This window comes from Aquarana catesbeiana, linkage group LG03, assembly GCF_042186555.1.
Source record: "Aquarana catesbeiana isolate 2022-GZ linkage group LG03, ASM4218655v1, whole genome shotgun sequence".
In the NCBI taxonomy this organism is placed as follows: domain Eukaryota; kingdom Metazoa; phylum Chordata; class Amphibia; order Anura; family Ranidae; genus Aquarana; species Aquarana catesbeiana.
The window spans coordinates 304,721,412-304,745,664 of NC_133326.1; the positions used below are offsets into that span (position 1 = coordinate 304,721,412).

At 41.4% G+C, this 24,253-nt stretch overlaps 1 protein-coding gene across 1 annotated transcript in view; it reads right to left on the reverse strand.

Annotated features, from left to right (window-relative positions):
* Nucleotides 1-24,016, reverse strand: part of NUAK1 (NUAK family kinase 1) — a 163,553-nt gene extending 139,537 nt beyond the window's left edge. Inside the window, exon 1 of the mRNA XM_073620257.1 lies at nt 23,017-24,016. Within this exon, the coding sequence (XP_073476358.1) occupies nt 23,017-23,316 (300 nt within the window). The 5' untranslated portion in view covers nt 23,317-24,016. The remainder of the gene's footprint in view (nt 1-23,016) is intronic.
* Nucleotides 24,017-24,253: the final 237 nt, after the last annotated feature.

The following is a 24,253-nucleotide window of genomic DNA, read 5'->3' on the forward strand; positions in this document are numbered from 1 at the left end:
GGCTCCACCTCACAACTTACAGGACCTAAAAGGATCTGTTACTGACAGCTTGGTGCCAGATACCACAGCATATCTTCAGAGGTCTAATGGTGTCCATGCCTCGACATGTCAGGGCTGTTTGGTGGCAAATGGGGGACCTACTTTAGATTAAGGTGGGTGTTCAGAAAGATATGACTGATCTGAGTAGTTTTCTGCTCTGATTGGATGCTTTTATCAACACTTCTATCTTTACAGATTTCTTAACCACTTGCCGACCGGGCCATAGCCGAAAGACAGCTACAGCGTGGTCGGCTTATTCTGGGTGGACGTCCGTGGGACGTCCTCCCAGAATGTTGCTCCCGCTGGGGGAGCGCACCCGGCAACATCCATGACCGCCAGGTCCATCACGGATCACGATAAATAGCCGCTGATGGCGGCAGTTTACCACATGATCATTCCGTAAAATGACGGAGCATTCACTTGTAAACAAACCAGCGTCACGTCAAGACGCCAGTTCCTCCCTCCACTCTCTGTACCGATCGGTACAGTGCGAGGAGAGAGGGGGAGAGATTGCAGCAGCGCTGTGGGCTGGATGTGTAGTGCCCACAGCGCTGCTCTGTGCCAATAATCTGCAATACTCTGCAACACTGTGCAATACTCTGCAACACTGTGCAATACTCTGCCAATACTCTTCAATACTGTGCAATACTCTGCCAATACTGTGCAATGCTCTGCCAATACTGTGCAATACTCTGCAACACTGTGCAATACTCTGCCAATACTCTTCAATACTGTGCAATACTGTGCAATACTCTGCCAATACTCTGCAACACTGCAATACTCTGAAATACACTGCAATACTCTGCAAAACTCTGCCAATACTCGCCAATACTCTGCCAATACTCGCCAATACTCTACAATCAATTTTAACAGAAACAAAGAATTTTTTTTTTTTTTTATGGCATTTTCAGTCTTTTTTGATTTGATAGCTCAAAAAATAAAAAAAACCCAGCGGTGATTAAATACCACCAAAAGAAAGCTCTATTTGTGTGAAAAAAAGAACAAAAATGTCATATGGGTACAGTGTTGCATGGCTGAGTAATAATCATTCAAAGTGTGAGAGCACCAAAAGCTGAAAATTGGTCTGGTTAGGAAGGGAGTTTAAGTGCCCAGTGGTCAAGTGGTTAATTAAAATTAAAGTGCCTATTTCTGAGTCATTTTCCAAGTCTGATGGAGTAGGAATGGTTGAGGTTGGAGGTGCACAATACTGCTGTACAGGTTTTTCAACTTAATGAAAAAGATACAGTATTTCTGCCAGAAGACTCACTTCTCTACTCGCCTTTGTAGGAAAGTGAAGGAGCACAATACTGATTTTGAATAACAGAGCTTAGCACTACAATAACTCACTATAGCCTTCATTATCAACAGCTTTGGAATTTAATTAAATGCAAATTTTTTTTTAGTTTTGGAAAGAGTAGTGAGTGGACAGAACCGCTGTGAAGTTTTTGTTGCTGTCTGTGTCCCATTTAGGGAGATTTACTGTACAGGCAGTCCCCGAGTTACAAAATTCGACTTGCATACGACTCATACTTACTGTACATATGGAGGGAGACAACATAAAGTGAATGGAAATCTACCCCTAGAAAAGGTGTCTCCACTGAAGCTTTATCACCAATCCTTGTTTACACAACCCCAAATTTTCAAATTCCAATTGTCACAGGGACAGAAAGTGAGGTGAAATCTTCTGAACAGGGACACGGACAGCAAAACAAATGTTACAGGGGTGTTACCCCTTCCCTATGCTGTCCAAAAAAACTTAATTTTTTTAATTTTTTTTACGCTTAAAAAAAATGTACCTGTTCCAACTTGCATACAAATTCAACTTAACAACAAACCTACAGAACCTTGTTTGTAACCCAGGGACTGACTGTAATTGTCCTAATCATCAATGCTGCTGGAAATAAAAGTGAGGGTAAATCCAATATTTTGAATGGCCATTTAAACAGCAATAGAGGGAAATCTTCCAATGGAGCCACTTGTTCCATAACAACTGCCTAAGAGGGCATTTCCATCATGTTGAAAACACATCTCATTTCCTGTTGAGTTTACAGGACAGAAAGTGAAATCTCACTAATAAGACATGTCACACATGCATCATAAACTCACTAATTCATTGGCAGAGCTTGATTGGTTCTCATCCAGGCATTCACCATGTGTATCTGGCTGCCCTCTTCTCACCCCTTTCATACGGGCAGACTCTGTTTTGATTAGCATGGGATCTGTGCGCTGATCTGAGCAGACAGGTCCATGTCCGCTCAGTTTCTGTGGACAAAGCCCACTCTGCTCTATGGGTGGCCAGGTGTAAACAGACTCCATTGTCAATTTACACCTGACTGCCCTCCGAACAGTCAGTATATTTTACTCCTTAAAGTGGAACTATACTTCATTAATTTGTTGAGAAATCACTTTGAAAAACACCCCCTAGCTTTTCTGGCCATGGCAATCTTGAGTAAGGGCAGATGATTCATGAAGCATTTACATCCTGGAATCCACCTGCCCTTAGGTCAGGCATGCATGCAGAACTGTGTGCTTAGCGGAGAAAGCCCCTCCGCCCCTACTGAAGACTCCTGCAATGTATGACATCATTTGCCTATAACTGAAATGTAATTGAAAAAAATGTTTTAAAAAGTTTCAAACAAGCAAATATGATATACTTTCCTATACATTTACTAATGCTAACAGCAGAAGGATTAAAAATAGTCAATGTTAATTGAGAGAGTGAAGTTATTATCATTATTATACAGGATTTATATAGCGCCAACAGTTTACGTAGCGCTTTACAACTTGAGGGTAGACAGTACAAATACAATACACTTTAATACAGTAGGAATCAGAGGGCCCTGCTCCTTAGAGCTTACAATCTAAGAGGGGAGGTCAAGAGATACAAGAGGTAATAACTGTGGGCGATGTGCTGCTTGAGAAGATAAATGTACAGTTGTTAGGTGGGGGCCAGATAGGTTTCTCTGAAGAGATGAGTTTTCAGGGATCGTCTGAAAGTGGATAAAGTAGGAGAAAATCGGACGGATTGGGGTAGAGCATTCCAGAGGATGGGGGAGGCTCTGGAGAAGTCCTGAAGGCGAGCATGGGATGAGGTGACAAGGGAGTTTGAGAGCAGGTGGTCTTAGGAGGATCGAAGAGAACGATTAGGTTGGTATTTTGAGACAAGGTTAGAGATGTAGCTCTCTAGATGGGAGCCAGGTTGTGGATGGCTTTGTAAGTTCTAGTTAGTATCTTGAATTTAATTCGGTGACTGGCAGCCAATGGAGGGATTGGCAGAGGGGTATAGCAGACGCTGAGCGGTTTGTGAGGTGGATGAGCCTGGCAGCAGCGTTCATGGTGGACTGAAGTGGGGATAGCCTATTTAGAGGTAAGCCAATGAGGAAGGAGTTGCAGTAGTCGAGGCAGAAGATGACCAGGGAGTAGATTAGAAGCTCTGTAGTGACATTGGTTAGGAAGGGACGTATCTTGGAGATGTTGCAGAGGTTGAGGCGGCAAATTTTGGATAGCAATAGGCTGTGGGGCCGAAAGGTTAGTTCAGAGTCCAGGATAACACCTAGGACCTTGGCGTGGGGGGACAAGTTGATAGTTGACAGAGAAATCAGGGTAAGCGGCACCTGACGGAGGAAATATCATGAGCTCGATTTTGGATAGGTTGAGTTTGAGGAAGTGATGTGACATCCAGGCTGATATGTCTGCTAGTAAGTTGGTAATGTGTGAGGAGATTATATTTAAAGCCATGGGAGGCAATCAACTGACCCAGGGAGGTGGTGTAGATTGAGAAAAGGAGAGGTCCAAGAACAGAACCTTGGGGGACCCCAACGGGGTCCCCCAAGGACTCGCTTTAAGAAACATAACTGTTACTATGTTGTTTCTTCTCCCATCAAGCTTTGAACACTTCCGATTAATTATTGTGTTTGCCAATGGTTTACAGAATTATACTGACATGTATAGGAAGAGCTTACAAGTATACATTTACTATATGTGCAGAACACATGACTGTGCTGTTAATCAAGTATTAAACACAACCACATTTTTCAGGTTACACAATTCAACATGCACAATAATGTGCATAATCTTCTGTCGGATGTAGTCAAGTCAAATAAGACAAGCAAGCATGATTAGGAAGTAACCCATGTAATGTTCAGCCCTTTCCCCGAGGCAAGCTGATGAGGACAATATGAAGCTCTGTCAGCAAGGTTTGGAATGACTGAATTTGCAGTGACAGAAGAACGGTTGATAGGAGTGTGAATTATGTCACAGTTGATTTGTCTGCCAAATCTAAAAAAAAAAATTAAAAAAAAAACGAACCACATGGCTGCAGAAAAATGCTTATACTACATTAACCCTTCAACGAAATTGATTTGACAGTACAGTTATAGGGAATATGACTCTGCTAAGTGACAATGGCTACTGACATCTTCATTCAGCAAACACATGAATGGATTTCTGTAATGACATCTGTCCATGAAGTGCCACTGCTTACAAACAAAGCTTACTCTGGCAGAGAAAGGAAGGTTGTATGCTGAAAACTAGAGTGTACCAAGATTTTTAGTGCATGGGTTCATTTTGTTCTGGTACCTTTGACAACAATAGGAGCATGAAAAAAAAATCTGATTTCTTAACTGCTTATAGAAATTATCCAACATGGTAAACAAATGATTGATACCCATTTTTTAAGAGGGCATGGCAGTGTCAGGGATAACCAGCAGCTCTCTTATAGCCCATTAGGTAGAAATATTCCCATGTATAAGAGCCCTAGGTCTGATGGAGATCTAAAATGTATAGTTAATAGAGCTGCAAGATTAAGTGTTAAAAAAAAAAAATTGTGATCTTGATTCAACACCCCTCACAATCTTAATCTGACATTTCCTAGATTCTATGTAAACAGTGCAGAGCCATTCTCTACTCAGAGCTGTCAAAAAAAAAAAAAAAAAAAGTCGGCTAATGTTTATCAACATTCCTCAGCACTGAGAGATGAAGAGAAACATTGTAACATTTTGTTCTTTTAGATCCAAAGGATGAACTTCTGTCTGTAAATGAAGGCAGTTTAACCACTTAAAGACCAAGCCTTTTTCTGATCAGTATTTTCTGCTAGAAAATTACTTAGGACCCCAAAACATTATATATATATATATATATATATATATATATATATATATATATATATATATATATATATATTTTTTTTTTATTTATATATTTTTAGCAGAGACCCTAGAGAATAAAATGGCAGTCATTGCAATATTTTGTGTCACACTGTATGTGTGCAGTGGTCTTTCAAACACAATGATTTGGGAAAAAATACATTTCAATTAATTAATATAAAAAAAAGTGTGCTAAAGTTAGCACAATTTTTTTGTTTCATGTGAAAGATGATGTTACACCGAGAATCGTGATCTTTATACTAAGCAAAAAAATAGTGATTCTCATTTTAGCCAGAATCGTGCAGCTCTAATAGCCAACAAGGATAGCACAGAGGAAAGTAAATTATCTGACCATCAAAAGACGTATAAACACACACACACACAAACACACACACATAAGCAAACTACAAGCATGTACGTTTAGGTTTCTAATCCATACCTAATCCTACCTGGTACAACAATAATTCAGTCATTCAAAAGACCTTTCACCCTGAACTCTGGCCTTCAACAGTAAAAGACACATCTTTTAAAATCCTAATAAATATCCAATTCTTCCAATTTCCGCAGGATTAGGCAACAATCAAGTCTACGGCAATACAAAATGACAATACAATAACAAAGGCACACACAGCAAATAGTAGAGGTCGACCGATATGGGTTTTTCTCTGGCCGATGCCGATATTTAGAAATCGCGGTGGCCGATGGCCGATATGTGATACCGATTTTTTTGGGCCGATATATTAGGCCGATTTTTTTTTTTTCCTTCATCTCATAAAATCTAACAGTTAGACCCCTTTCACACTGGGGCGTTTTTCAGGTGCTTTTGGGGTAAAAATAGCGCTTGTGCCTGTAAAACGGCTCCCCTGCAGTCTCAGTGTGAAAGCCCGAGTGCCTGAGAAAAAAGTCCCGCAAGCAGCATCTTTGGAGCGGTGTATACCACCACTCCTGCCCATTGAAATGAATGCGCACCGCTGCCAAAGCGCCTGCAAAGCGTTTTGGCAGCGGCGCTTCAGGGGCGCATTTAACCCCTTCCTCAGCTGCTAGCTGGGTTATAAACGCCCTGCTAGCAGCCGAATAGCGCCGCTAAAATGACGGTAAAGCAGCGTTTTACCGTCAACGCATGCCCGCTACAGTGTGAAAGCAACCTTAAGTGATACAGAAAATTTTTTACATTTAAACATTTATTAAACAAAACAAACCTCCAAGCAGTTCACTTGTATGTACAATTTAGATTAAAAAAAAAAAAAAACTATATCTTGAAAATAAATACACAAAAACAGGTAATCAAAACTTTTGGACGAAAAAAATGGGCTAACTTTACTGCTTAGTTTTTTTTTTAATTTATTAGTGTATTTTTTTTTTTTTTAAATTGCGTTTGAAAGACCGCGTGACATAAAATATTGCAACAACCGCTATTTTATTCCCTAGGGTCTCTGCTAAAATATATATATATATATATATGTATATATATATATATATATATATATATATATATATATATATATATATATATATATATATATATAATGTTTGGGGGTTCTAAGTGATTTTCTAGCAGAAAATACAGGATTTACTTGTAAGCAACAAATGTCTGAAAAGAATTAGTCTTTAAATGGTTAAACTGAGAGCTTCTAGGAGCTCAGTTCATTCATAAGTGTAAACATTGTATCCTTCAGGTTCTTTTTATCGGATTTGGCAGGCTGCCCAGAGAGGGGAGAAGTCGCTTCACAGAAGAATACAGGCAACTTGTATTGACTTCTATTACAGAAGTCATTTGCAAGTCGCGCTGAAGTTATATCGGCTTTTTTATCAGCACAATCGGCCGATGCCAATTAAGTAAAAAACACCAAATATCGGCCGATATATCGGCCGGCCGATATATCAGTCGACCTCTAGCAAATAGGGTCATTGGTGACACCATTACCAACTTATTAGGCCTGTTTGAACTCTACTCTGCATGTACAAACTATAAAAAAGGGCCAGGTTTATTATCCTTCAAACTTAACTTAAGGGGGGGGGGTAGACTGTTGCCAGAGAGTGGAAATTTTCTTGGTGTCAGTGGGAGGACCAGCGCCCGATCGTTGGCGTCATTGAGGCATAGTGCCCCATCATTGGGGTCATAGGGAGGCATAGTGCCCCATTATTGGTATCATAGGGAGGCATAGTGCTCTATTATTGGTATCATAGGGTGGAATAGTGCACCATCACTGATATTATTGGGAAGAATAAAGCCCCATTGCTAATGTCAGTTAGCAGAATAGTGTCTCATATCAGTGGAAGGAATAGTACACCAAGGGACGAATAAAGGCAAGCAAAAGTCGCATCCAGCCCCTCGAGCCGAAGTTTGAAGATCACTGCTGTTAATAAACCATATGATGGTGTACCTATTATGTACCATAATGGAAGACCTAAGTAATGTTTTTTTTCCTCCCTTTGTCAAATCTATTACCAGAAATCCTATCAGATATATTACCGAAGAGGAAAGTATCACTGAAAAAAGTTTAATGAGACACACATTTGGTACGACTGAATCTATGTGCAGCGTATCAACTTCCTCCACTTTATACAAACTTAGAAAGATAATATGTTTACCAGGCTTAAAATCATATAAGATTCTAGGACTGATTTACGGAAACTAGATCAAATGTGGAACCGCTGTCAACAGCAATCAAATAAAATACATTTTTCAAATAAAACAAATATTGTTGCATTGGCGAACAGCTTCAAGATGGCTCCAGTTTTAGGTTCAGCTCACACGGATGTCGTTGCACAATGGTGCACTGTGGTGAAACTCTTTCTTTATGGCACCCCAAACTCACCTTTTCAACACACCTGCGTTGTGGCATGACAAAACACATGCCAACATACTCCCACAAAAAAATAGCATATGCTTTTTTTAGTGTGTTTTGGTTCAAATGAATGGGCTGCTTCAAAACAATGCATGTAACGCACATAAGTCAACGCACCTCAATTGCATGAATCTACCCTCAATAAAAACACATTTTGCATTAGACTTCCATACACAAGCCACCAGCAGGATCTCCCGTTAATACTTTAAACCAATGACCTAGAACAAGAATCCATCAAACAAAGTCAGAGTGAAGTCAGGACCCCATACTTTCATACTTGCATACTTTTGTAGTTTCATCAAAAATCTCTATGTCAGTAAAAGACTGGCAGTAGTGTAGAACAGGCGGACAGAACCAGAGCGTCCAGCCGAGGACCAGACATCGGTCACCCCCGGCAGCGTGTCAAATGAAGAAAATCCTTTGCACTGCATATCTTTTCAAGAGAGCAAAAGCTAAAAGGTAGTGTTGCACCACTACCTATACTAGTATCGGTGCCGATATTAAGCATTTGCACAAGTACTTATACTCGCGCAAATGCTCTGATACTAAAACAATACCCTAAGATTAGAGATTAGATTGAGATGAGATTACAGATTGCACCTGAAGTGGACTGAAATCACACAGGATTCTTGCAAAAAGCACAGCGGCCAGCCCGCACAATTGCGAACAGGCTGTGAAAGCTCACTGACACGCACATGAAAACTGATGTAAAACTGATGTCTTTGCAGTTAGACATTAGTTTTCATGCACATATAGGGTGAATGAGCCCTAAGAAAAAAAAAAGTGCAAATTTAATATAAATTTATTAATATATATTCTACTAATGCTAGCAGCATAAGGATTACAAAAAAAGTCATTGTTGACTGAGAGAAAGTTCCACTTTAAATAAATCAATCTGCATAGCATAAAAGTTAGAACAAGAAAAATTAGAAACAAAAAATGCAGCGAGTTTAGTAACACATTTACATTTATGTCATATCCTGCTATAAATTCAGTTTTAAATGTGCAAGTAGGCTGAGCTTGTAAGAAAAGTTAGCTACAGAAACAACAGAATTTACTGAAACAGCTTGTCTTTGGTGGCTCAGCTGGGCAGAACTAAATAATTCAGAGAATTGTATACATTATTTAAAACCTCCCTGATTTACTTTCATGTGTAATAAACCATTTCAATATTTTCATTGTATTCATTTGTAACGTAACACAAAATAGTCTGCAAAATAAACATGATACATATCAAGTGCAATTAATGTATATGGTTTGACAGCAGGCTACAACCCTTTTATTTTCATTGCAACCTCTTTTTAACGAAGGTGGCTCCAAACCAGTGCTGGAAAAGGTTTCTCATCAGCTAAAACTGTACAGTATGTCAAAAGATTCTGCTTATACTGATTGTACAGCCATGCTCAAAGATAAACCAGTACACAACAGTTATAATTATATATGGAATACTGTGGGGAAATTGGTAAACATCACTTTCTGTGCATTACTGCCTTAATAACGGGAAGGTTTTACCCCCTTCATGACCAGGGCATTTTTGCTATTCTGCATGGTTCTAATTTAAATGTGCTTTATTGGTAATTGCTCCATCATGCAACACTGTACACAAATGAGATATAATCCACACACACACACACACACACACACACAAATAGAGCTTTTTGGTGGTATGTTATCCCTACTAGGTTTTTTTTAAATTTTCTGCTACATAAACAAAAAAATACCGAAAATGTAAAAAAAAACAAAAAAACAAAAAAAAAACAACATTTTTCTTCGTTTCTGTTATAAAATGTTTCTGCCAGCAAATCTTTCTTCGTACATTTAGGGCAAAATGTAGTCTGCTACATTTCTTTGGTAAAAACAAACCAAATCAGTGTGTGAACGTTTACAGTTTGAGTCTACAAACGATTGTACTGTACATACAGTATATTTGAAAACTGATCAATCCTGATGTGATTTCTTGAGGCTCTAAAATTTCACGACGGTACAAATACCCCCAAATGTCCCCTTTTTGGAAAGTAGACAGTCCAAGATATTTAGCAAGAGGTATGATGAGTTTTTTGAAGTTGTAATTTTTTGTCACAATTTTAAATAAGTATTAAATTTTTTAAACATTTTCTTTTTCTATATACTGTCATCATAGTACTACTCTGGGGAGGGAATCAGGTATTTTTTTTACACAGTGATGATCATGGTTTATAAAAAATAGTTGTAGCTGTCGTGAATGTATTTCATTTGGGACAGATTGCTTACTATTGTGATCGGTGATTGGCTACAGCTATTCACATGGTACAGAGTTCCAGGTACCATAGGATAGCTGTGGGCCAATCACAGCATCACAATAGTAAGCATGCAGTCATGAATGAATGTCATATATGAATGTTTTGTTTACATTGTAATAATATGATCACTATGATTGGTCATAAAGATCACATGTTAACCCGGCTTCTCAGAGCGGTGGACATAGCAGTCAGAGGATCGTGCCACTGTGTGCCCCAGGGGACGCGCCAGTGTGCATGTGCTCAGCAATGTACCAGTAAGTTGCTGAGTCTGTAGCTGCCGCCCGCTTGTAGTAAAATTACGGTGGACAGGCGGCAATTTGTTAAAGTGACCCCTCGGTTGCTATAAATAAAAAGAAGAAGGTAAATACCTTTGTTACTGCTCACGTCACCAAACACAAGTCTGAAGGGAAATCACCCCCCTTTTATGAAAAATGTCAAATCACAGAATGCCAATCCAGACTTCCTGTAAATGTTGTTGGAATACTGAAGATGTTTAAAAAGAGCTACGACAAGAGCATGTTTGTGCGGTTGCTGTCTGGGACAAAAGATAACCAGGGAATGCAGAGGTCTCTTAGATATAGATCTATTGTAGAGATTTTATCTTTGTATCCCAAGAAATGTAAGAAATGTTGCCAAAAGAAAAATAAGGAACTGAAAAGAGAATATTACCTTATCTACTGTCAGTTTGATAACTCTAGAGAAAAGTCCATGCTGGCACTTTATTCTTCTGCTTCTGCCCCATTTGCTTACAGCAATTTCCTAAACACCATAACTTAGGAAAAAAGAATGCACTTTCTGCTTATACAATTAGTTACAGTGACATATTCTTGCAGTTCCACCAAATGTGCTGGACGCAGGCCCTAAACTTTTCATCACACAAAATTTGTTTTAAGTGTTACACGTATTTAAGGCCAGCGAACCATATAATGTATTAAACGCTTGGAAAGGAATGCTTACATATTAAAACACTAGCATTTCACCTACAAAATAGCTGAAACTGCATATTTTCATAAGAATCTGTGACTGCAAAAATATGTCTAAGCAACCTTGTTATTAAAATGTAATGATATTGATGGTGCATCATAAGCTGATCGTTCATTTTATTTAACAAAATGCATGTATAAATTACCAACAAATGTCAAGGTTCCATGAAGAACATATACAAATCAGTATAAAAAGGAGCTTAGAGTAGCTATACGATTACTGTCACCCAGTCTAATGGCTTTCCATTAGATCTGGCAACAACAGTTTCTGCCCATCAGTATAGCAAGATAGGCATGCACGATTATGTCACAGTTTAGGAAAATATATCTTTAAACTGCCATCACTATGCCCATCTGCAGCCTCACTGTGCCCATTTACAGCCTCCCTGTTTTAGTAATCACAGGTACAGCTGCAGATGGGCACCCTCACTCGAGTATAAGCCGAGGGGGGTTTTTCAGCCTAAAAAATGTGCTGAAAAGCTCGGCTTATACTCGAGTATATAAGGTAAATCCTTCTGCTTGACAGTAGGAACCTTCTCGCTTGACAGTAGGAACCAAGATCTTCAGCAATACACTTGCTAACTACACCAAGTACCCCACAGTAACTAAAAAGATACTGCTTTCATTACAAATGATATATACTATCTTCTAAAATAATATGCATAGATAGCCATTTAGAATGATAAAACACAGGTCATGCATCAACAATCTTACATGCAATTTACCAGTTGTCTATAGCAGGGGTCTCCAAACCTTCTAAACAAACAAATGGCCGATTTACTGTCTATCAGACTTTAGACGGGCCACACTGTGGCCAATGGGAGTAAACAATTCCTTATTTTTAGTACTGGGGGAGGTATACTGCCCCAACTTGGTGTCAGTAGAAGGAAAAATGTACCAACCTTGGTATCAGTGGGAGGAAAAGTGCCCTAATGTTGGGGGCAGTGAGAAGAATAGTTCCTCAGCATTGGGGACTAGTGCTCGATCATTGATGTCAGTGGGAGGACTAGTGCCCCATCATTGCACTGGTGTAGGTGGGAGGAATCATCCCCCATCATTGATCTAAGTGAACAGAATGGTGCCCCACCACTGGTGTCAGTGGACGGAATGGTGCCCCACCACTAGTGTCAGTGAAGGGAATGGTGCCCCACCACTTGCATCAGTGGAGGGAATGGTGCCACACTACTGGCGTCAGTGGACGGAATGGTGCCCCACCACTGGCATCAGTGGACAGAATGATGCCCCACCACTGGCATCAGTGGACGGAATGGGAATAGAGCCCCATCATGGTTATCAATGGGAGGAATAGTGCCTCATTATTGGTGTCAGTGGGAGAAATAGTGCCCCGTCATTGGTATCAGTGGAAGAAAGAGTGCCCCTTCCAATCAATATCAATGGTATCAATGGAAGGAATAGTGCCTCAGCCTTGGTGTAATTTGAGACTAATAGTAAACCATCATTGTATCAATGGGAGGAACAGTGCCTCATTATTGGTGTCAGTCGAAAGAATAGTGCCTCATCATCGGCATCAATGGGAATAATAATGCCCTAAAATTAGTGTCAGTGCAAGGAATAGTCCCATCGTTGGTGTCAGTAGGAGGAAGGATCAGATAAAAGCAAGCAAGGGGCCGCAATTTGGAGACCACTGGTCTATAGTAAAAGAAGAGATATAGCAAGCTCTGACCAGGTAAATATGTGGGCAAATTTCCACCTACTGTATCTGTTCAAACCTTACCTGCTGAGCTGCAGTTCCAAGGTGAACCTTAGACAGAATTGTTGTCCACGCTGTACACAAAATGCAAACAGATTCCAAAGTAGTGGTAGTTAGTTAATTAAAGCAGATACTTAGCTGGCAGATTAGGCTCTGAATAGCCCAAAATAATCCAGGAAAATCTAAAAAATATTTGGTTAAAGATGCAATATATTCTAATGCACCATGTGATTTTAGGGGCTGATTTGTCAAGACTAATGGTTTGCACACTCTGTAAACTGAAAAAAAATGCTGGAAATTTTCTATACTGGGACTGCATTTTACAGTATATTCTATTTACAAAATGCAGTATAGGGTTCCAAACACATTTTCTTTCTATTCATTTGTATTGGTCAAGACGCAAGACACAAACAAAGAGCAAACCGCATTCATAAAGCACACAGCACTGCTTCATAAATGTGCCAAAGGTGCTTTTCATAGAAAAACAGAGCTATAGTTGCTTTTAGATAATACAGCTGCTTTAAAATTGGGCGCCAAATGCCAATAAAAGTTACAGTTCAAAAATGCAGAATGATTACAGCATGTCCTTCCTGTTTCTTCATCTCTGCCGAATAGGGTTTTTTTTTTCTAAAGTTCTATGGGTATGTTATACAGTACAGGGTGAATTAAGGAAAGCAGCAGTGCTCCCTGAAAACATTTACAATTATTTTCCTTAATCCAGAAAAAACATTATCTGAACCTTTTATTTGAAGCGTAAGGATCATCCTTAGAAGTTGACAAAGTATGCTTTTGTGGTATTTGGTCAGTCCTCCCAAAGGACGTCCAGAGCATGGATAGACAAGACTTAAAGCTGAACTAATCCCACTGTCCTTTTCAGCCAAGGAAACTGCCATCTTGGCACCTGTTTAATCTGCAGCTGCCATGGTGCTGTAAATGTGATCAGTTATGACACCATTCCTTTGATGGTTTCACAGTTTGGTTGAGAGCACAAGCAAATGTGACAGTTAGCATTCATGGCATGACTTGAATGTAACTGTTTTTTGAAACAGTTAAATCATCGGATTTAGTTCACCTTTAAAGCGGAGTTCCACTCAAAAGTGGAAGCTCCGCTTGTTTGATTCCTCCCGTGCCACATTTGGCACCTTTTGGGGGGGAACGCGTACCTGTTTTTGACAGGTACCCGTCCCCACTTCCGGGAGACCTGACTGCCGCGAGGTCCCCCGGAAGTTCGGAGTTCGGCCCCCCTCCTTCTTCCTCCACCGTGCCAGTTAGAAAGCACAGCTCTCTTTGCGCTTGAGCAGTAGGGAACCCTTTCCCTTACCATAAGTGCTGACATCACAGGATCCCTGGACAGGTAAGTGTCCTAATATTAAAAGTCAGCAGCTATGCTGACTTTTAATTTTTTTTGGGGGGGGGGCTTGACCTCCTCTTTAATTCAGTGAAGGAACAAACGCCATGTTCAAATGTACAGAGCATTTTATACATATCCACACACTGTAGCTACATAAACATACATTATCCCTACATGGGTCTTTCTGTATGCAAGAAGGAACATTTTGTCCAAACGTGCATATTTATTAACCAATGAGACACAGATGGCATCACTCTTATCTGAGTGAAAGGATATCTATATCTATAATCAAGGAATATACAGTTGTGCTCATAAGTTTACATACCCTGGTAGATTTCTTGGCCGTTTTTCAGAGAATATGAATGATAACACAAAAACATTTCTTTCACTCATAGTTAGTGTTTGGCTGAAGCCATTTATTATCAATCAACTGTGTTTACTCTTTTTTAAATCATAATGACAACAGAAACTACCCAAATGACCCTGATCAAAAGTTTACATACCCTGGTCATTTTGGCCTGATAACATGCACACAAGCTGACACAAAGGGGTTTGAATGGCTATTAAAGGTAACCATCCTCACCTGTGATCTGTTTGCTTGTAACTAGTGTGTGTGTATAAAAGGTCAATGAGTTTATGGACTCCTGACAGACCCTTGCATCTTTCATCCAGTGCTGCACTGACGTTTCTGGATTCTGAGTCACGAGGAAAGCAAAAGAATTGTCAAAGGATCTGCGGGAAAAGGTAGTAGAACTGTATAAAACAGGAAAGGGATATAAAAAGATATCCAAGGAATCAGCAGTGTTCAAACTCTAATCAAGAAGTGGAAAATGAGGGGTTCTCAAACCACGGTCAGGTAGACCAACTAAAATTTCAGCCACAACTGCCAGGAAAATTGTTCAGGATGCAAAGAAAAACCCACAAATAACTTCAGGTGAAATACAGGACTCTCTGAAAACATGTGGTGTGGCGGCTGTTTCAAGATGCACAATAAGGAGGCACTTGAAAAAAGATGGGCCGCATGGTTGAGCCACCAGAAGAAAGCCATTACTACGCAAGTGGCACAAAGTATTCCGCTTACAATACGCCAAACAGCACAGAGACAAGCCTTAAACCTTCTGGCACAAAGTCATTTGGAGCGATAAGACCAAAATTGAGCTTTTTGGCCACAACCATCAACGCTACATTTGGAGAGTCAACAAGGCCTATGATGAAAAGGTACACCATTCCTACTGTGAAACACAGAGGTGGATAGCTGATGTTTTGGGGATGTGTGAGCTACAAAGGCACAGGAAATTTGGTCAAAATTGATGGCAAGATAAATGCATTATGTTATCAAAAAATACTGGAGGAACATTTGCATTCATCAGCCAGGAAGCTGCATATGGGACGAACTTGGACATTCCAACATGACAAGGATCCAAAACACAAGGCCAAGTCGACCTGTCATTGGTTACAGCAGAATAAAGTGAAGGTTCTGGAGTGGCCATCTCAGTCTCCTGACCTCAATATCATTGAGCCACTCTGGGGAGATCTCAAACGTGCAGTTCATGCAAGACACCTCAAGAATTTACAGGAACTGGAGGCTTTTTGCCAAGAGACATGGGCAGCTTTACCATCTGAGAAGATAAAAAGCCTTATGCACAAATACCACAAAAGACTTCAAGCTGTCATTGATGTTAAAGAGGGCAATACACGGTATCAAGAACTGAGGTATGTAAACTTTTGATCAGGGTCATTTAGGTAGTTTCTGTTATTATGATTTAAAAAGAGTAAACACAGTTGATTGATAATAAATGGCTTCGGCCAAACACTAACCATGAGTGAAAAAAAAGTTTTTGTGTTATCATTCAAATTCTCTGAAAAATGTCCAATAAATCATAAATTCTGCCAGGGTATGCAAACTTATGAGCATAACTGTATACTGTATATTCAGAATGTATATATTTTTTTTCCCAAGAATGGTGACCTAGGAGGTGTTTGCAGAGGTATGGGCACACAAATAGCTTCTGATCTCATGGTTATCAGGAAGGATCAGGAGTCAATCATTCTATTAAAGAGGAGCTCTAGGTTCCTTCAGAAAAAATTAAAAGTCGGCAGCTACATAAACTGTAGCTGCTGACTTTTAATATTAGGACATTTACCTGTCCTGGAGTCCAGCGGTGTCCTCACCCAAGCTGATTTCTCAATCGGCTATTGGGTCCTGCCGCCACCATCTCCACTAAGGGAAACTGGCTGTGAAGCCTTGTGGCTTCACAGCCAGTTTCCTACTGAGCATGCATGAAGCACGCTGTGCTCTGTGAATAGTCCGGCTGTGGGGGACGGGGGGGGGGGCAACTTCAGGCTGCGTTCACTGCGACAAACTCAGCCAGAAGCGGGAGCTGGTACCTGTCAAAACAAGCTACCCGCTCCCCCCAGAAGGTGCCAAATTTCCTGGTGAATGGCAAAATTTCGACCCATGTATGGGCAGTGTGGTTGTCTCCCTGCCATCAAAACACAATAGCTCAGTGGGAGTGACTCCCCCCATCCACTTCAAATGTGTGGATATGGGAATCAGATCTTTTTTTCATTCAACCGGCTGGTTCAGCAGGAACAGGCCAAGATTTACACTATGTATGGACAGGCTGAATATATCCAAGTTGAGTGATTGACCAACTTGGGTACAACCAGCCTACCGGATTGTACATGCAAATTATTGGTAGTGGCTGTTATAGCTGCTAGCAATAATCTCACTGTGTTCCCCCAGCAGAACCCCAATCCCCCCCGCTGGGGAGGGATTGCTCTGTGTTTCCCGTGGTTGCAGGAAAGAAGATTTGCTCCGTCTGTGGGCGGCCTTACTCAGCCTCATTTATTGATGTGTGCTAAATAATAAGGACAGCCTGTTCTCTATCAACAGTCTAGAATTTCCAACAGCTATAAACACCTTCTAAACATATATTTTTTAGGAGCAATCTTCCATAGCTGGTTAACGTACCAATTGCAGCATATAACAAAACATTGTATCACAAGAACTGTAGCAGCAATCTAATTGCTATGACAACACCAGAGCCTACCAATATTATTTTGTGCCCTAGAACTATATAATGCTACTTCTGAAATATGTGTATCAATCGAACACAAGACAGAGAGAAATATTGTTACTTTTTTTCCATGATAAATCAATACCTCTAAAGATCCCAGGATTTCCAATGTGCTGTAGGTTATAGCTAATAGTGCTTGAACTGGTGCCATCACCAGTACAAATTGGACAGGTTAGGGGTAGTTTTCTTGGCTAAAAGAAATCCCCAAAGTGCATAAATGCTTGTAGTAAAAAGCACAACATTCAATGCAACACCGCAAACCAAGTACACAAGTATGACTTCTAAGAATAGAATTTCTGTTACATCAAAATGATTTAATAGGTCAAAACTTTCATGACATGTTGCTTTCTTGTTATGCAGCCAAATATAAAGATTATCTCAAAATACACTCAACATGCCCCCGAGCTCCAGTCATCGCTTCAGGCATGTGAGAAGCAGATTGCTGAACGTCAAGGCAAATAACTCTTTCTGGACAGGACCCTTTCTCCTGACATCGGCTGGCTTGTCCCTGTTTTGCATCCACTCTGGATCTCAGATATACAAGCTACAGAGTGCTGTACAAGTGTGCAGGGCTCTGTTTGAAAAGCTGCAGGCATCCAAAGGTCAGAAAAACTGTTTCAAGGCCTCACACAGAGAAAAGTGACATTGTCAACAGACATCACAGTGAAGGCCTGATCAGGAAAGATGAAATCACATAGTTGTATGCATAATGCAGTGTAGAATTCAGAGTTCACCTTTCATAGGTGTAGTATAGTTAGAGCAACAATTGGTTTCTATAGGTGACTGCAATTTGCACATTTTCTTTTGCATTATCAAATACAGGTACCCAAAAACATTATATCTGGGATTTTGAACCAGACCACCAATTTACTGCACATTATGGGGTTGATTTACTAAAACTGGAGCACTCAGAATCTGTTGCAGCTGTGCGCGTCAGCTTCTAACTATAGCTTGTTCTATTAAGCTTTGGCAAAAAAAACAGGGAAGCTGATTGGTAAGCTTGGCAATAAAACCGGGAAGATGATTGGTAAGCTTTGGCAATAAAACCAGGAAGCTGATTGGTAAGCTTGCCGTTGCTTCAGTGAGTGTGCCGTTACCGGCGGCTCCTGCACGCATGCGCGGAAGTAACATCATCAGGGCTCCGGCCAATCACAGATACCTGGAAGTAACTCCGGGAGCGATGTCGGCCGCCGGAGCAGTGTACGAGGATGGCTGCAGGGGCTTCGATCTTAGGTAAGCAATTCATAATGAGCTAGTATGCTATGCATATGCCTTTGTCTTGCAGGTTTGTTTTTTTTTTGTTCCAGGTTTTACAACCACTGTAAAAGAGCTCAACAGTTTGGTTTTACTTTACAGATAACTAAAAACGTAACAGCTAAAAGTTAAAGACAAATACACAAGCTAGCTACAACTAGTAAGATATTTCCATTTTTTGCAATCAAAACAAAAAATTGGTGTACCCATAGGTAGGGCTGGGGGAAAAAATTGATTTGAATCTTGAATCGAGTTGAGAGGTCAAAATCGATAAAAAATTTCAGAAAAATCGATTTTTTTAGATTTTTTCTTTTTTTTCACCAGGACCGGCGCTGACACCACGCCGGTCCTGAGGAGATGTGGGCAGGAGTTTTTAGGCGAGGCCGCAGCTGCGGCCTAGTCCGCGAGAGAGGCCGGACGCCGTGGACTAGGCCAAAGCTGCGGCCTCGCCCAAAAACTCCTGCCCACATCTCCTCAGGACCGGCGTGGTGTCAGCGCGGTGTACAAAAAAAAAAAAAAACTCGATTCGAATCGTGAATCGAGTTTTTTTTTTTTTAAATCGCAGATTTTTTTTTTTTCAGAAAATCGCCCAGCTCTATTCATAGGATGCATTCACACCTGAGCGTATCGTTTTCAGGCAGAAAGTCACACAATTTTTTGCCGCGTTTTTGAACAGGTCAAAAGGTTACCAATGTAAAAAGCAGAAAACGCCTGTAATCTGCCAAAAAAGAAGCTCCTGTACTTTTTTGAGCGACGGGCGTTTTGTTTCATGCGACAGAACACTCAGATGTGAACAGGGGCCATTTAAATGAATGGGATTTGTCTTGTTGGGCATTTTTAGAGCTGAGGCTTACAGCAGAAAAGCGTCCAAAAATGCCTAGGTGTGAACAGTGCCATACTGACAACGATACTCTCATGTCATCTATAACATTCATTCATATTTTACACTTTGATTCCAGGATCATAAATGCAGAAAATCTGATTTCATGTTTCCAAATTTTTTAAAAAATCCAATCCTATACCCCTATTATTTGAATTCTATACAACCAAGGAGTATGGATACACCCAATTAGGAACTCCTGTATTAGAAGATTTCAGAGATTGTTTTCAGATCAGACACTCCAAACCACAGTACTTATTGGTCAGTCACATTGCATTTTCCAAATTGATTTACTATTCCCTCAAATAACTATGGGGTTTCCATTATCTTTTTTAAAAGGACACACACATTACATGCGAATTGTACAAACTAATTAGAATTTGCCAACCACAAGGTAGTGAGAGGACCTACCTAACAGTTCATTCCAAATATATCCAGTCAGGTAGGCCCTTAAAGTGATATTAAAAAGGTAGATTCTTATTTTTTTAAAATAACAAGCATGTTATACTTACCTGCTTTGTGCAGTTGGTTTTGCACAGAGCAGCTCAGATCCTCCTCTTCTTGGGTCCCTCACTGGCGCTCCTGGTCCCTCCCTCCTGCTGAGTGCCCCCATAGCTCTTGCTATGGGGTTACCCAAGCAGGCTCGCTCCCATTCACACATGGAGTGCGGCTCAGCCCTGCCCTCTCCTCATTGGCTCACTGGCTGTAATTGACAGCAGTGGAAGCCAATGGTTCCCGCTGCTGTGCAGACAGAAGGTTTTTAGAATGCATGAAGGTAAAAAATACATTCAGCCTCTATAACCACTTTAAGATAGCCATACGCTGACCGTATTTCAGCCATTTGTAAGCTCTAAGGAGCAGGGCCCTCTGATTCCTACTGTATTATTTGTACTGTCTACCCTCAAGTTGTAAAGCGCTACCTAAACTGTTGGCACTATATAAATCCTGTATAATAATAATATAATAATTTCCTGATGATCTGGCGGAAATTTATTTGTGGGTGGCTCTGTCAGCCCTCTTCCACCCAACACCCTTTGACTGCAAAATTGAAGGAGCTGGGCAGAAAAATGTTGGTCAAACTGCATCTAATCAGATGTAGCCACTATTCGAGTATTGTGCCAGCTGTCAGAATACAATAGTCGCAGGAAAGACAGGAGATTGAACAATCAAGTCGTTTGATGCATGGCCAGCTTTAAAGCGGAGGTTCACACAAAAATTGAACCTCCGCTTTTTGGAACCCTCCCCCCTTCCGGTGTCACATTTGGCACCTTTCAGGGGGAGGGGGGTGCAGATACCTGTGTAATACAGGTATTTGCACCCACTTCCGGGCGTAGACTCACACGGGTCCCAGAGACAGCAGGGACCGTTCTGATTGTGCAGCGTGATTCGCGCATGCACAATAGAGAAGCGGGAAGTGAAGCCGCAAGGCTTCATTTCCTGATTCCCTTACAGAAGATGGCGGCGGCAGCACCCGAGAGCTAAGCGACGGTTCGGCCTCGGGTGCCGACATCGCTGGACCCTGAGACAGGTAAGTGTCCTTATTTTAAAAGTCAGCAGCTGCAGTATTTGTAGCTGCTGACACTTTTTTTTTTTTTTTTCGCAGGACTCCCTCTTTAAATATGCACCCTTATCTGATAATTAGGCTGCATGGGCACATTTTGGCTAAATCTAGACATACATTTAAAGTGGTTGTAAAAGCAGATTGTTTATCTTAATGCATTCTATATTAAAGGAGGAGCAGTCCAGCCTAACACTAAAACTGCTACAGCTATAGACATCCACAATCTAACACTAACCTCTCTAGCCATGTAAAGAAGAAATCGGTATACATACCTTTTTTGAAGCAGCTCCGATCCAGTCTTCAGCGGTAGAGAAGACAGCCGACAATGGCTGTGAAATGAAAAGGAAGTGACGTCACCCATAGAATTACTATAGGGCTTCCATTGTCGGCTGCCTCCTCTGCACCCGCCACCACAGCTGACAGCTCAGCGTGGGATCGGGTCAGATCGGCTTCAGAAAAGGCATGTATCCTGATTTCTTCTTTACAGATGGGTTAGTGTTAGATCATGGATGTCTATAGATGTAGTGATTTTAGGGTTAGGCTGGACTTCTCTTTTAAGATAAAAAACCTTCTGTGTGCAGCAGCCCCCCTAATACTTACCTGAGCCCCATCTAGATCCACCAATGTTGCATGAGAGACTCGGCTGAGACAGCAGCGTAGCGCCATTGGCTCCTGCTGTTATCAAAAAATGTCAGTGAGCCAATGAGGAGAAAAAGGGGTGGGGCCGGGCCGTGGCTCAGTGTCTGAATGGATACAGGGAGCTGTGGCTCAGCTTGGGTGCCCCAATAGCAAGCCGCTTGCTGTGGGGGCACTCAACAAGAGGGAGGGGCCAGGAGCACAGAAGAGGGACCTGAGAAGAGGAGGAAAGGAGATGCTCTGTGCAAAACCACTGCACAGAGCAGGCAAGTATGACATGTTTGTTATATTTAACGAAAACAAAAATGAAACTTTAGGATCACTTTAAGCCTGTAATTGGAAGATCTGACCACCATATGACCATAGCAGAAGTAATGAACAGACAGCCCTGTATATGACTAGATCAAGATTGATAGGCCAGGAAACCCCCAATTCCAATCAATGAGTTCTTCCCACAAGATTTGTCTGTGGAAATCACAGACTGACCATTAACATCTTTTGCTCTAAATGAAGCCTTGTCTTTTGGTACCTTAAGGTGAACATACATGTAGCGACTTAGCAATGATTTAAATACAAGCGAGACATCAATTCAAATATTAAACAATGCAACACATTTTGTGACCAGCTGATAAGATCAAAGAAAACTAAGATCTGTTAGTAATAATTGTCAACTATACATTAAAAACAATCATATAATCAATCTGAATTATCATCAGTTCTCTGACACACAAGCAGATATTTGTTTGATCGATCAGAAGCCCTCAGCTAAATTCTACCTCATCATTTCAGCAGAATCAAAATCGATCACTGCATTGATCAAATGGAGGGTCTTCATTGTAGAATTGTCATTCAAATTAATCAGTTTCATTGCATGGAATGATAACTTGAATGGTCACATCAATATGACCTTTATGGCATCCATACGCGAATTAATTTTTTATCAGATTGATTTTGATCAGATTCGACCAAACTAAGTTGATCAGCCAGGGTGGAAATTTATCGGTCGTGCTGCATCAATCGGCAGCACCGAGATGCTTACGTCATGAATTTGGTTGTATTTCAAATGATGAGGTAATGAGATTGCATGGTGAAAACAGAGATGTGATCGATAATTTCTGATTGATAAGTTATGACCGTATCTTCCGACTAGTGATGAAATCCACATCCCAGATGGAATGGGTCGTGGAGTATAGATTATTTATGGAAGTGGTCCTATCTAATGAAGGTGTGATGGGGTGATAGAACTTACCACTCTCCCGGAGAACCTTTCGATGGCCCTCTTGACTTTGCCATAGGTGCCTTTGCCCAGGGTTTCCATCAGCTCATACCTGTGCTTCAGGTTGTGCTTGTGATTATGCCTCTTCACCCCCTGCTGCTTGAGGCCCAGCTCAGGAGGACTATTTGTCCCTGATTCTTCCTCAGAGAGGGACTGAGATGGGGAGGAAAGGTTCATCTGTTCCACCAAGCCGGCAGCCCCCTTGTCTGACCCCCCATGGAGGCAGCTGTCATCAGCATTGGCCTCCAGCTTCTCCGCACCATCTCCATCCATGTCTCCTCAGCAGGAGGACGAGGAGCTCAATGTGTCACTTGGCTGTGATGGCAGAAGCTACGCATCTGGCCCATGGATGATCCCATCAGCAGACCCCCATAGTGCACAAGGCTCAGCTATGTGATCTTATCAGTCCCACACAACACTAAACAAATGCTTGGAGCATGATCCAGCACGCCGCTCTCTCTAGATCAGTCACCTATCACTCCTCATCCGGCTGCCCATTCCTCACACACCGCTATCACTCCGAGGAGTCAGGGATGAGCTGGAGAGGGATGAGCAGGAGAGGGATGCCCTGTGCCTGGCAGCAGCTGTCTCCATTCAGCTTCCTCTAGATGTGGCGCTGGAGCGCTGCTGAGGTGCGAACATGAGGTGCACGGTGTCGGCTTCCAGGAGGGTGAATCACCTTCCCTGATGCCATCATCCTTGGCTTTCCTTCCTTTATCCCCTGAGTCTGCAGGCTCATGTGAGAGGCCCTTTTCATTCCCGTGTTGTGAGCGGCGGTGTGTGGAAAAGCCCATGTGGGTGGAGCGCAGCCTCCTCCTCCTCCTCCTTCTTCCCTCACATTCCAGGCAGAGTGGAGAAGGGAGCCGGGGTCAGGCAGCAGGGCACAAGGCGAGGATACAGGCTACTGCCAGGGAAATACTGCCTCCCTACATCCTGTACCACCTAGTCCTGCTCCACTGCACCCACCGCTTCCTATTGTGTGTTCACCTCACAGCACTGTGTGCCCATCTCACAACACAGCATAATGTGCCCACCTCATTGTGTTCACCTCACAACATAGTGTTCTCACATCACTACATAGTGTCCTCACCTCATTACATAGTGTGCCAACCTCACAATTTAGTATGCTCACATCAGATAGTAGTGTGCCCACCTCATTATTGTGTTCACCTCACAACATAGTGTGCTCACATCACTACATAGTGTCCTC